The sequence below is a fragment of the Lissotriton helveticus genome, chromosome 11 (assembly GCF_964261635.1).
Source record: "Lissotriton helveticus chromosome 11, aLisHel1.1, whole genome shotgun sequence".
Classification (NCBI taxonomy): domain Eukaryota; kingdom Metazoa; phylum Chordata; class Amphibia; order Caudata; family Salamandridae; genus Lissotriton; species Lissotriton helveticus.
The window spans coordinates 52,614,913-52,627,123 of NC_136072.1; the positions used below are offsets into that span (position 1 = coordinate 52,614,913).

The following is a 12,211-nucleotide window of genomic DNA, read 5'->3' on the forward strand; positions in this document are numbered from 1 at the left end:
CGGGTGTGCCATCCTACGAGGGAAGCCCCTTTAGTGCCATTTAGGCATCAGTCCACCTCTTCTCATGTCGAGACTCGGGGAGGAGTCCCCCTTTTGCCTGTGGCGCAATGGCCGTGGAATTTCCGGTGCAACGAGGAACGGGGGAGGGTATATATGCCTCCCCCAGCCATCCAGGCGTACTCTTTGCGCCGTACAAGGGCATACTCTGCGACCAGTGTCCCAAATACGTTCATAGTCAACGCTGAGGCAGATGTACCATGAAGGGCATGGTTACTACTTAGGTTGTCCCAAAGTTTTGAGGTCAAACTGGGTTGGAGCAGTAAGTATACAGTCCTTCGGAATCTTTCAGCATTCTGTGAATCCAAGTAGGGCAGTTAGCGATACATAGTATCAGCGAGTGGGTAACATACACCGGTTATTCCGCGACATCATGCCCCGGGGGCACGCGTGCTTCAGAAAAACACAGCTTCAACCAGAAGGGTGCCAAGTGGCAAAAACCAGTAAATAGGTTTAATATATGTGTGTCTCTGGCCTTACAGCTGGGTGGAGCCGGTCTCATTTAGAGTTACGCCCAGGTGAATATTGTGTGCTTCTTATGATTTACATGACCAATGCGGTTTGTGGTATCTCCCAGCTGATCCGCTGAAGGTGTACTGCAGCTAACACGAAACTGGGAATCTCGGATTCCGACACTTTTGCGGGATTAAGCATCCAGGGCCAGAGATGGTTATCAGGTACTGGCATCTGTGGTCTGACGGCAGTTAAGCAAGCAGAATGCACTCCGTAAGTTGTCCCTACACAAAAGGGTGAGGTGTGTTGCAAATATTGGGCACAATACATGTATTGTTGGTTCAAACCAGATTTGACACCAATAAGGTGTTCACCAGGGTTTAGCAATCAAAGGGGTCTGTGCAATTGTCTGGTCAACGGGGCGAAGTAAGTGCACCCCAGAACCAAGGGTAGGTGACATGTTGCTGCAGTTAAGCTCAAATGCCCCACATGGACCCAGCTCGTCCCCACGCTGGGTGGGGACACGGTCAGCCAACATAGTGTGCTGTTGTCCCAATAAATGGGAAAACAGGGCATCAAGCACAAAAGGCTACTTTGTAAAAAGAACATTTGGCACGTCCATTACTCAACAAAAATTAAAATTTAACGGGGCAGGACATTTTTCCACTGCTTGGGCTGCACAGGGTGGGCAGTGTGAACACCTCCTCTCCCTAGCGTAGAATAATCTAGTATGGGGGAAAGGTAGGACTAAGTCAATCCTTAATGTTAGGTACCATATTGCAGACAGTATGCACTGTATTAAAGCAGACCGGTTAACTAAGCTGGGGTTTCACCATAGAGGAAGCTGAGCGGGCGAAATTCCCAAAAGGAATAGATGGGGTAATGTGAGCCATGGTGTCTGAAATTGTCCTACCCAGAGTTGGCACGAGGCTGAGTCATGTGAGACAGTGGAACTTTCCCGCAGGAGGGTGAATAGTTCTTGGCACTAGTTCACAGGCCAGAAGGGCCTTTGGTTTAATCGGACACCAGCTGATCCAGGCTAACGTCAGGGGCTATTGTGATATAGATGGCGTTCATCTATCACCAGTAGGGATGGATCTTTTCCTCTTGGATTTGCAGGAGGCCCTGGAGATGAGAGGTTGCAGGTGAGAATATAGCTGTTTTGGTGAGGGGCTCTGGCGACGACGGTGGCCAGCTCCAGAGCTGTGGTGGAGTTACAGAGCGATCTGGAAGCCGATGGGTACAGAAGGGTACCTCTGCGCAGCACAATAGGGGCGCCAGAGCTAAATGCCAGGAGCCTTATGGCAGGTTCCTGGGAAACCGCGTCGGCACCAGTTAGTCCTTCGGGCGGTTTGGGACTGAGCAATGGGGAGCTTGCCGTGCTATGCTCAGTCCTGAAAGGGGCGTGAGTCACGTGATCCTGTAAGGACGATCACCCCATAAGGAGTAGCACTGATTGGGCTCTCCACAGTGCTTGGCTCATCAGGAGGGCAGGACAGCATAGGTTGGTTCAGCTGCCTGCCCTTGGATCACACGTAAGATAAACCATCATATTGCATAGTTTTGTATGCAATAAACCTGCAGCAATAATTTTCCAAACAAAAGTTGTGTTGTGTTGTGTTTTTATTTATTCAGCATGCATGCTCTGTTGTTGTTGTGGTTGGGGTGTGTTGCCAATGTTGGCACTATGCAGCTGCCCGCGGCCCACGCAGGGGGCCATCCTAGGAGGGCGGCCCCTTTAGTGCCATTTGGACACCAGCCCACCCGTTCTCATGTTGGGACTCAGGGAGGAGTCGCCCTTTTGCCTGCGGCACTCTGGACATGTCATTTCCAGCGCGACGAGGAACTGGGGAGGGTATATATGCCTCCCCCAGCCATCCTGGCATCTTCTTTGCACCGGACATGCCGTTTCCCACCCTACTGCTTACCCAGCGTGGGATCGGCAGGCGAAGTACATAGAACATTGTCATGTTTTCTTTTGTCATTGCAGGCGGAGTTATAGGCGATCTGGAAGCAGATGGGTACAGAAGGGTACCTCTGCGCAGAACAATAGGGGTGACAGAACCAAATGCTAGGAGCCTCATGGCAGGTTCCTAGGAAACCGCGTTGGCGCCCCATTAGTCCTTCGGGCAGTTGTGGGCCTGAGCAACCGGGGGCTTGCCTTGCTACGCTCCGCCCTGAAAGGGGCGTGAGTAATAAGGGACCAATATGTCACGTGATCCTGTAAGGACGATCACCCCATAAGGTGTAGCACTGATTGGGTTCTCCACAGTGCTTGGCTCATCAGGCAGGCAGAACATCATAGGTTGGTTCAGCTGCCTGCCCTTGGATCACCCGTAAGATAACCCATCATATTGCATACCTTTGCATGCAATAAACCTGCAGCAATAATTTTCCAAACAAAAGTTGTGATGTGTTTTTATTTATTCAGCATGCATGCTCTGTTGTTGTTGTGGGTGGGGTGTGTTGCCAATATTGGCACTATGTAAAGCAAGAGAGGAGCTGTGCAGGAAAAAGACGACCTGCGGAACGAAAGGGACTGAGAGAAGCTGTGCAAGGAATGGCGTTTGGGATGAGCTTTGCAAGGGAAGAGGGCTGAGTGACAAGGAGGGCAGCATTGATGGAAACTGAGTGGACTGTACTGCTACCCAGACCAACTGGCCTTTACGAGGCAGCAACCTGGTGATAACCCCCCCAGTCTCACTATGAGGTCAGGCAGATTTTAAATCAATAGAAGAATCGATCTGTAGGAGAGCCCAAGAGAGCAACCTACTTTAAATCGATCCCTCAGATCAAGCCAACTTGACCCGGGGTCATGTACTCTGACCCCACGTGCCATACTTTTATATGAATTACTTATGATAATTCACCCCTCTGTATTGGTTGAGCTATGAGGGGCCCTGCCTCGAGTCTCGGGAGTTCAGTCTATGGCTGCAGTGATTGGAAGCGGGAGTCTTCCATTCCATTGCCCGCAGCCCCTCCCTTCTCAGCCCAGCATGCTGCCAGCTGTGGGCACACGGGAAGGGGGCGTTCAGCTCCCGTTGAGAAAAACAGTGCATTCAACTATCATGATAACAATATTAATTGACTTTTTACAGTGTGCTTCATACCGCACTTCTGCTATTTCTAAGAGTTGTGGTAAGAGAGGCAACTATTGCCAAATACGGGACTCACTTTACGGATCTAAGAAGGATGAAGGTTGACTCAGCCCTGCCGGGATTCCTGCCCTGCATGTCAAAGCATATTTCAGCAGCAGGGAGTTTACAGTGTGAATGGCTGCTTTAAAATGAGCTAAGGGTGGGCGTAGTTCGCGAAGTAGCGCTACGCGAAGTGCACTTCGCACTACGCGAACTTCACGTAGCACTACGCGAGCTGCGTAGTAGCATGTTCGCACTGTGCAAGATGCGTTTTCAATGATTGCACAGTGCGGACAAGCATCCGGCACTGTGCAAGCATTGAAAACGGCATCTTGCACAGTGCGAGCTGTAGTTTTCTGCTGCTCGAGTAGATTATTACTCGAGCGGCAGCTTTCTCAACGTGAACTGGTAGTTTCTCATTGAGAGCGGTCGCGAGCATGCGCAACCACTCACAATGAGAAACCTGACCTCCTCGCGTTGAGAATCTCGCCGGGATGTCATTTTGCTTGCTCGCGGTCGCGAACATGACGTTTAGGACCGCGAACAAGCAAAAAATGACCGCTGCACTACGCTACGCTGCACTACGCATGTTCGCACTGTGCTACGTGCAGCTCGCGCAGTGCGAAGTTGCGAAAACTTCGCAAACTCCGCGAGCGTAGCGTAGTGCTTCGCCCAGGGTTAAAAATGACACATCTACTTTTACAAAAATAATGCTGCTCCTGGCTTTACTGCAATACAAAAATACATCCACCACCTCCCCTAGACAGACCACCCACCTGGGAGTCCCATTGGTTTACCTGTGAATACCTTCTTTTAACCTTCACCCTTATCCTGGACGTACCTGCCCTCCTAGAGATTTCTGTACCTCCTTCTCCTCGCTCCCCATCATCGAACTACTGGTTCTCTGAAGCTTTCCTGGTCTGTTCCATCCTATCTTTCAAGCTTCGATGTACCAGTTTTCTTGTTCATCACTGTCCTGTCTCCCTTCGGTGTAGTATCGATCCTCCTCTGCCTTTTTGTTCCTCCCCTTCCCATCTCAGTTTCTAAGATCTTGCAACCTTCTTCAACCTTTCTGTTCCTCCTCTTCTCATTCTACTACCTGGTACCTACCTGTCCTCCACAGCTTTCCTGTGCTCTCTTCATGGCATCGACCTACCGGTCCCCTAAAGCTATCCGGTTCCTTCCTGATCGATATCCATATCACCAAACTACTGGTCCTTTAAAGTTTTTCTGTTCTTTTGCTGTTTAATCTCCTTATCATCCAACTTCTGGTCCGCTGTAGCTTTTCTGTTGTTTCTCCCTACCATTGACCTACCGGTCCTCCAACGCTATCCCGTTCTATATCCCTAACATTGACCTGCCGGTCCTCCCAAGATATCCTGTTCTATCTCCCTAACATTGACCTGCTGGTCCTCCAACAATATCCCATTCTATCTCCCTATCATTGACCTACCGGTCCTCCAACAATATCCCGTTTTATCTCCCTATCATTGACCTACCGGTCCTCCAACGATATCCCGTTCTATCTCTCTATCATTGACCTAGCGGTCCTCCAACAGTATCCCGTTCTGTCTCCCTATCTTTCAACGATATCCCGTTCTACCTCCCTATCATTGACCTACCGGTCCTCCAATGCTATCCCGTTCTATCTCCCTAACATTGACCTACCGGTCCTCCAACGATATCCCGTTCTATCTCCCCATCATTGACCTAGCGGTCCTCCAACAATATCCCGTTCTATCTCCCTATCTTTCAACGATATCCCGTTCTATCTCCCTAACATTGACCTACCGGTCCTCCAACGATATCCCGTTCTATCTCCCTATCATTGACCTACCGGTCCTCCAACGATATCCTGTTCTATCTCTCTATCATTGACCTAGCGGTCCTCCAACAATATCCCGTTCTGTCTCCCTATCTTTCAACGATATCCCGTTCTACCTCCCTATCATTGACCTACAGGTCCTCCAATTCTATCCCGTTCTATCTCCCTAACATTGACCTACCGGTCCTCCAACGATATCCCGTTCTATCTCCCTATCATTCGACGATATCCCGTTCTATCTCCCTATCATTCGACGATATCCTGTTCTATCTCCCTATCATTCAACGATGTCCCGCTCTATCTCCTTATAATTGACCTACCGATCCTCTAAAGATTTCCTGTTCTATCTCCATATCAGCAACCTACCAGTCCTTCAAAGATTTCCTGTTCTATCCTGTTCTATCTCCCGGACATTGACCTACCTGTCCTCTGAAGCTTTCCAGTTCTTGCCATTACTACCCCGCCATCTTTGAACAAATGGTCCTTCTAAGACTTCCTGTATTTCCCCTTGCCTTCCTCCCACGATGGGCTAACCAGCCCTCCGAAGCCTTACTTTGTTCCTTTGACTCATCTTCCTATACTGGAATTCTCCACCTCCTGGATAAATCCACCAGACTTCCAATTCCCCGACCCCTGGTCCTGATGCTTCATCTCAACCTACTGGTGTTTACCTATTATCCAGCTCTACCAGTCCTCCTTGCCTCTTCTGGCCTCCAGTGCATACTTCTCAGCCTGCTTGCAGTTAAGGCCCACCCATCTATGAATCCATTACCCAAAAAATAAGTGCCAGGGCCCTGTCAGGAGGCTGCTGCAGCTCGGACCACCCATAGACCCTGCCAGGGTTGCCAATGACAGTGCCAGCATAACTACTGACCATCACACTCCTTCAAGTGCGACAATTCAGACTATTCCAGGCTCCCGATGCTAGTAGAATGGCTTGGGCCACGGGCATTTGTACTTTTAAATGTATATTTAATTAAAAAACAACTTTTGTGCTCATCTCTTGATTAGACACATAGTGCCATCATGTGGCAGACTGTCATCAGTGCCGGTGTTGACAAATAAGTGTCGGTGCCAAGCACTGGAACCCACCAGCTCAAATTAAGCACTCACCTGATATTGTGAAGCCACTATATGATTGCATGTGACAAGTTCAACTTCACTCCTGGTCATACATTGCATGCATGTGCGTCATCAGCAAACTACACTGCAGCCAACAGGGTGGTGTTCAGTTTATGGGGTGCGATTTTTGCCTTAAAGTCAGAACTATATTGGCTTATGCGTGTGTCCTTATTTCACATCAACACAATGCTTGTATCGTAAGGGGTTGTACTATCGTAGCTGTGCTGCCACAGCTGGGCAACACCAAATAAGGGAATTATGCATTATAAATTCCAATATTTGGGTCATTGACACAGTTCCACGTGCTATGCTCAGTACCCCACCCCAAGTGCATGTTAGGCTAAACCTATGACCTTTGCCCGGTGGTCTATGGCGAAGCGTGTTCAATATCAAAGCGCCCCTGTGTGCTATCTGCCCTTACCCTCAGTCCACTACCCAGGTACCTGTGCCCTGGAACCACATCCCAGGCTCATTTAGTGCCCTCTAGTATTGTCCTGTATCCATAGTCTCATCAAATGTGCCCAGTAGGCATAGGGCATTTGGCCCCGCTGTGCCCAGAACCTCAACCCTAACTACCAGCTGGACATAAAGCAGGGATTGTTCTCGTGCCCTATGACCAGTATGAATGGTCAGAGCAGGATATCTGACCAAGCCCATATCTGCTTCTAGGTGTCCTTTGTTATTTGTTATTTCAGTGTTTAATTTGAGCAGGTGGCGCCCACCTGCGCTAATGTTTTGGGACCAACGCTCATTTTTCCCTACAGACGGTGATCAGAAGCAAGAAAAAGGAAACATAAGTTGATTGCCCTCTTTGGACTTCACTTGAAGGTCTATTTTTATCTCCCTTTTCCTTCAGTGAATAACTTTCTTTTTCTCGCAAACATCAGTCCCTTTCCACCGCCATAATTAAGACTACCTACAAGCTCCTGGAGTCAACTTTTAATTCCACTAATAATACCTTAGAATCTTTTCTCAACTCACCAATTTGGCACAGCAATAACCTGCTCATCCGTAACAAAGATTTTTATTGGAAAACTTGGAGACAGAGGGGACTTTCATGGGTTCATCAACTCGTCTCACTTAGCACACTATTTAACCTACCTGCCTCATACATTCATAAATATGACCTGCTCAGAGAGGCGGTGATGTATATATATATATATGTCCATCTTCCTACTGTAAATGATACCCCTGTCACCCCGGACACTTCCTCACGCTTCCACACTTTATTACAATCCCGACCTAAAGCTTCAACTATTTATAATTATTTACAGAACAGGGACTCAGACAGACCGAAGTCCAACGTAGAAAAACTGTGGGAGCGTGACCTCATGACATCTTGGCCGCTATCGCTTTGGGCCAAAATATGGATCAAAATATGTATATCTTCCAGAGCAGCCAACACAACACAAACACTGTTCTTTGTATACAATGGGCTTTTATTTACGCCGGCCACTCTAAGTAAAACTTTTTCAATTGTATCGGATACCTGCTGGACATGTTCATCTCCAAATGCTGATTTATTCCATATGTTATTTTACTGTCCATGCGTATATACCTTTTGGCAGCAAGTCTGGTCCCAATTTAACCGAATTTATGGTACTACGTTTACTTTTTCCTTTATTCATGTAGTTTTAGGAATTTTGTCACATATTTGGGAAAATCTTACGTTGAACACCAAAATCATTGATTTGTTCATTGCGGTTGCTTTTCAGCAAATCACCACAAACTGGAAGGGGATGTATGACGTTACAATGCATACTTTTACAACGCCTACCTTTACATCGCATTTTTTACAACGCATACCATTACAACGCATAATGCTTTTGGGCGCTGGACAGTGAATAGTTTAATTTACTATTCCAACTCCAGTCCCCGTGGATAGTAGGGAAGGTGTTGGATAGTACATTAAACCTATTCCCTATCCTAGAGCGCCCCCAAGCGCTATGCGTTGTAATAGTTTGCGTTGTAAAAGTTGCGTCGTAATGGTAGTGCGTTGTAAAAGTTTCGTTGTAAAGGCTGTTCACCACTGGAAGGACTTCAGAAAGATTTCTTATAAGGCTTGGTGGTATGCCGTGTGTCATAACCATAGGTTAGATACCTCTTTTGTTTAACCTTTACATTTGGCAACGAAGCGCCTAAATCTATGGTCACCTGTTACAATGTACATTGATGCAAGCTCTAAATGATCCACCTGGCCACAACCACTCCAGCAGGAGGTCCTCAAACCTCCTTGACATTCCCAAACGTTGCTAAAGTTACTTATATTCTGGTGTTGCTTATATTTCACTTTTATTGTTTTACTTTTTCTTTGCCTACTTTTCGATTCGATTTGTGTAATCTTTTTGACACGGACTTACAGTGTAATGACAGAAACTGAATACTTTGTATTGTTTGATGACACCTTTTTGCTTTAATAAAAAATTTCTGAACTTTAAAAAAAAAAACACAACAGAGTGAAAGAAGTAGGAAGAGGAAGACGGAAAAACTGTGACAAAAATTGAAAGCAATAACAAAAAGGAAGCTGTAAGAATGAGATGAAGAGGCAGCGGGTATCTTATGGTGGATTAAAGAGGCATGAGGTGGAATCAAGACTACGCAGCTGTGGTATCGGTGGTATCGGTGCCTCATCTTTCGATAAAACCAGCCAAAGGCTTCTGAGAAAAACCCTGGATCCGGACACATATACTTCTACAAATTAAGCATTCTGTTATTGTCTTCTCTCCTTTTGTGGCATCTCTTTGAATTCGTGTTGAAATTGCCACACCTGCCACATTGTATGTGTATTGTCCTCGGGCATAACCTGGCTTTGTAACCTGGTGGCACATGGCTAGCTGTCACTCATTAAGACACTACCTCAGAGATGCTTTAGTGACCCCTATTAGTGGGGGGGGTCTCGTCACATCAGTCATGTAAATTGTTAATAGGGCTCCTGGTTTTATGGTATTTATATTACATTTCTGTGTGTATTTATCCATGTTTATTTTTTTATAATTTTATTTGTATTTTTCCATGCCTATTTTGTGCTTTGTGTAAACAAATTAGGAAGCTAAGGGTATATTTCTGTGTTTATTGAACTAACAAATATTTACTCATGTTTGTAAGTCAAATGAGGTTTTAGCAAATGACAGTACAATACAGGCATTAGAAATCATTTGAATTGTAGAACAGCTTAGACAGCTGTGGTGCTGCAGTTATTTAAGCATTAGTAAGCCATCCTTTCCCTTTTTTTAACATTCATACCTGGCAATCTACGCAGCTATTGACCCAGCATGCACGATTGATACTAGTGAGATCTGTGCAGACCTATTTTTGCATTTTTCAATATATACAAATACATACAGACCAGAAAATAGATTGTTTTCTCTGGATTTATCTGTAAAAATCTGTAAAAACGGAAAAGTGGAAGCTTTAATTGTGAACCATAGCTTTGTGTTTGGTAACTAGAAACATGTTTATGACAAAGTAGGGGTGGGCGGAATTTGCGTAGTCGCGCTACGCGAAGCTCTGTGAAATGGTAAAAAATCTCTGCGAGCAAGCAGAAATTCCGCAAACACACTTTGCTTGTTCCGCCTGCTTGAGATTCTTTTTTCCTGTTCGTGAATGCTGTTTGCATGCTTGGGAGGAAATATTTCACAAACGGGCATTTTAAAAGCACAAACAAGCAAAAAATTCCATGAAGCCGTGGAATTTTTGGCAATTCTGCGTTCCCCGTGGAACGCGAAATTACCCAACTTCCACGAGCGGAACGGAATTTACCGCCCAAGCCTAGTACAAAGTGATAACCCTTGCATCTCCAGGGCCCCTAGACACCCTCCTAGGCGCCCTCACCTGGTCGGAGTGGTCCTGATGAGCTCGGACACCTTCTGCATGTACTCCGTCGCCAGCACCACCACCTCCTCGTCCTCTGAGAAGTTTTCGTTAAATATTCGATCCAGGAGGCGCTTCCATTGCAACTGTTAAGTGGGAGAAGGAAGGGAGAGAGGTTGAGGGTGACAAGGTATGGACAAAATGAGTGTTTTTTTAAATCCAATTTGTTCTTGCCGCGTATGTGGATTTGTTACTGAAAAGTGTCTGTGGAAGGTTGTTACAAGCAATATTAAGATATATGCAGAGATTTTGGAATTATGTGGCATTCTCCGCATAGTTTTGGGTTAACTGCACTTACCGCATAATCCATAATCTCTGTCATCATTTGCTTATTTAAAGCTCAAAAATATTTTTTGCTCAAATGGATCAAAAGTTACCAAAACCTCATCCCACATCTATTGCCGTGCAGTGCCAAGATCACTGCAAAGGTTAACTGGTAGCCCTTCATTTGCTTAGCGTTGTATTTAGGTGTTAAACTGACACTAATCAGGCGAAACCTGTTGCCGGACAATGTTAACGTGTGTCAAATGAAAAAATAACACACATACACACTGCCCACACCTGCACACAGCACAGGCACTCAATACGTGGCAGCTGTGTAAGCTTCCACCACAAATGCAACAGGCACTGACTAGACACCGGTAGTGCAGGCTTTACTATCCACATTGAACAGGCAGCAGAAATGCAAGCGTCCCTCACACCCAGTAAGCAGAGACTATGGCAGTGGTGCCCAAACTGTGCGCCCTGGGGAGATACCAAACCTAGCCAGGGGAGCCGCACACCAAGCACTTTAATGTATTTAATGTTGAAGGGTCTGTTGGCTTCAGGGTAAACTAATTAGACTTAAATAAATGATGTCGATGGTTTGTAAGTGACATGCCTAAAGCTGTAAATGTAGTGCTTAATTGATGGCATGTTGAGGGAGATGACCTCCGTATTTCACTGGATCCCCACATTTCAACACGCCCAAAGTAGGCGGAAGATGCCTGATTTATTTTGTTACTCGTTAATGGTTACATTTTTTTCTAAATGCATTTTACACCAATGCAAGTTATCAGGAAAGTACAGTTGTCCTGTCTATTAAACAAACTAATTATTATTAAGTATTGACATTTGTACTTGAATCATAGTTACTTGCAGTACACATTTCTTTCAGTACACACACATTTCCAGACAGGCCTGCTCTCTCCTTGAGCACAGGCAAGTAAAACACCATATACAGCATAATGCCAACATTTGGAAGCAAGAAAGAGGGACGTTTAATAAAAAAAAAAAAAAAAATCGGAGGATTTTATTTTACTTGCATTGATTTGGAGGCAATTTTAGAGAGGAGACGGCAAAAATAAAGCTGTATGTGGTTTACATAATTGTGAGTAACCCTGGTGAGACGGGTATATGACATGGGTAGAAATCGAAGTGCATGCAAATATTCTTCAAGGGCAGAAACATTTTGGCAATGGGGCCTACATGCATAGGGGAGCTATCTAGCACTGTAGGTGGGATACAAACGTTTGAGAGGGTACTCTTAAAAAAAGGCAATGGGCAAAGAAGTGTAACTAGGAATATTTTATTAGAGGTGCAGATACAAAACACCCTGCGTATATGATTATAATACCATCATCAGCTTCGTCCCAATTATTTTCAGGGAGAAAAATGGGAGTACTCCCGACTCTGGGCTTACACCACCCCCCACCCTCCAAAAAAGATAACAGTGGGGAGCCACGAGCAATGGCCAATGGGTCAAGGG

The 12,211-nt window shown here is 45.9% G+C and overlaps 1 protein-coding gene across 1 annotated transcript in view; it reads right to left on the reverse strand.

Annotated features, from left to right (window-relative positions):
• The window catches only part of ECEL1 (endothelin converting enzyme like 1), a 270,327-nt gene that overhangs the window by 143,479 nt on the left and 114,637 nt on the right, over positions 1 to 12,211 (reverse strand). Inside the window, exon 5 of the mRNA XM_078665391.1 lies at positions 10,426 to 10,550. Within this exon, the coding sequence (XP_078521517.1) occupies positions 10,426 to 10,550 (125 nt within the window). The remainder of the gene's footprint in view (positions 1 to 10,425; positions 10,551 to 12,211) is intronic.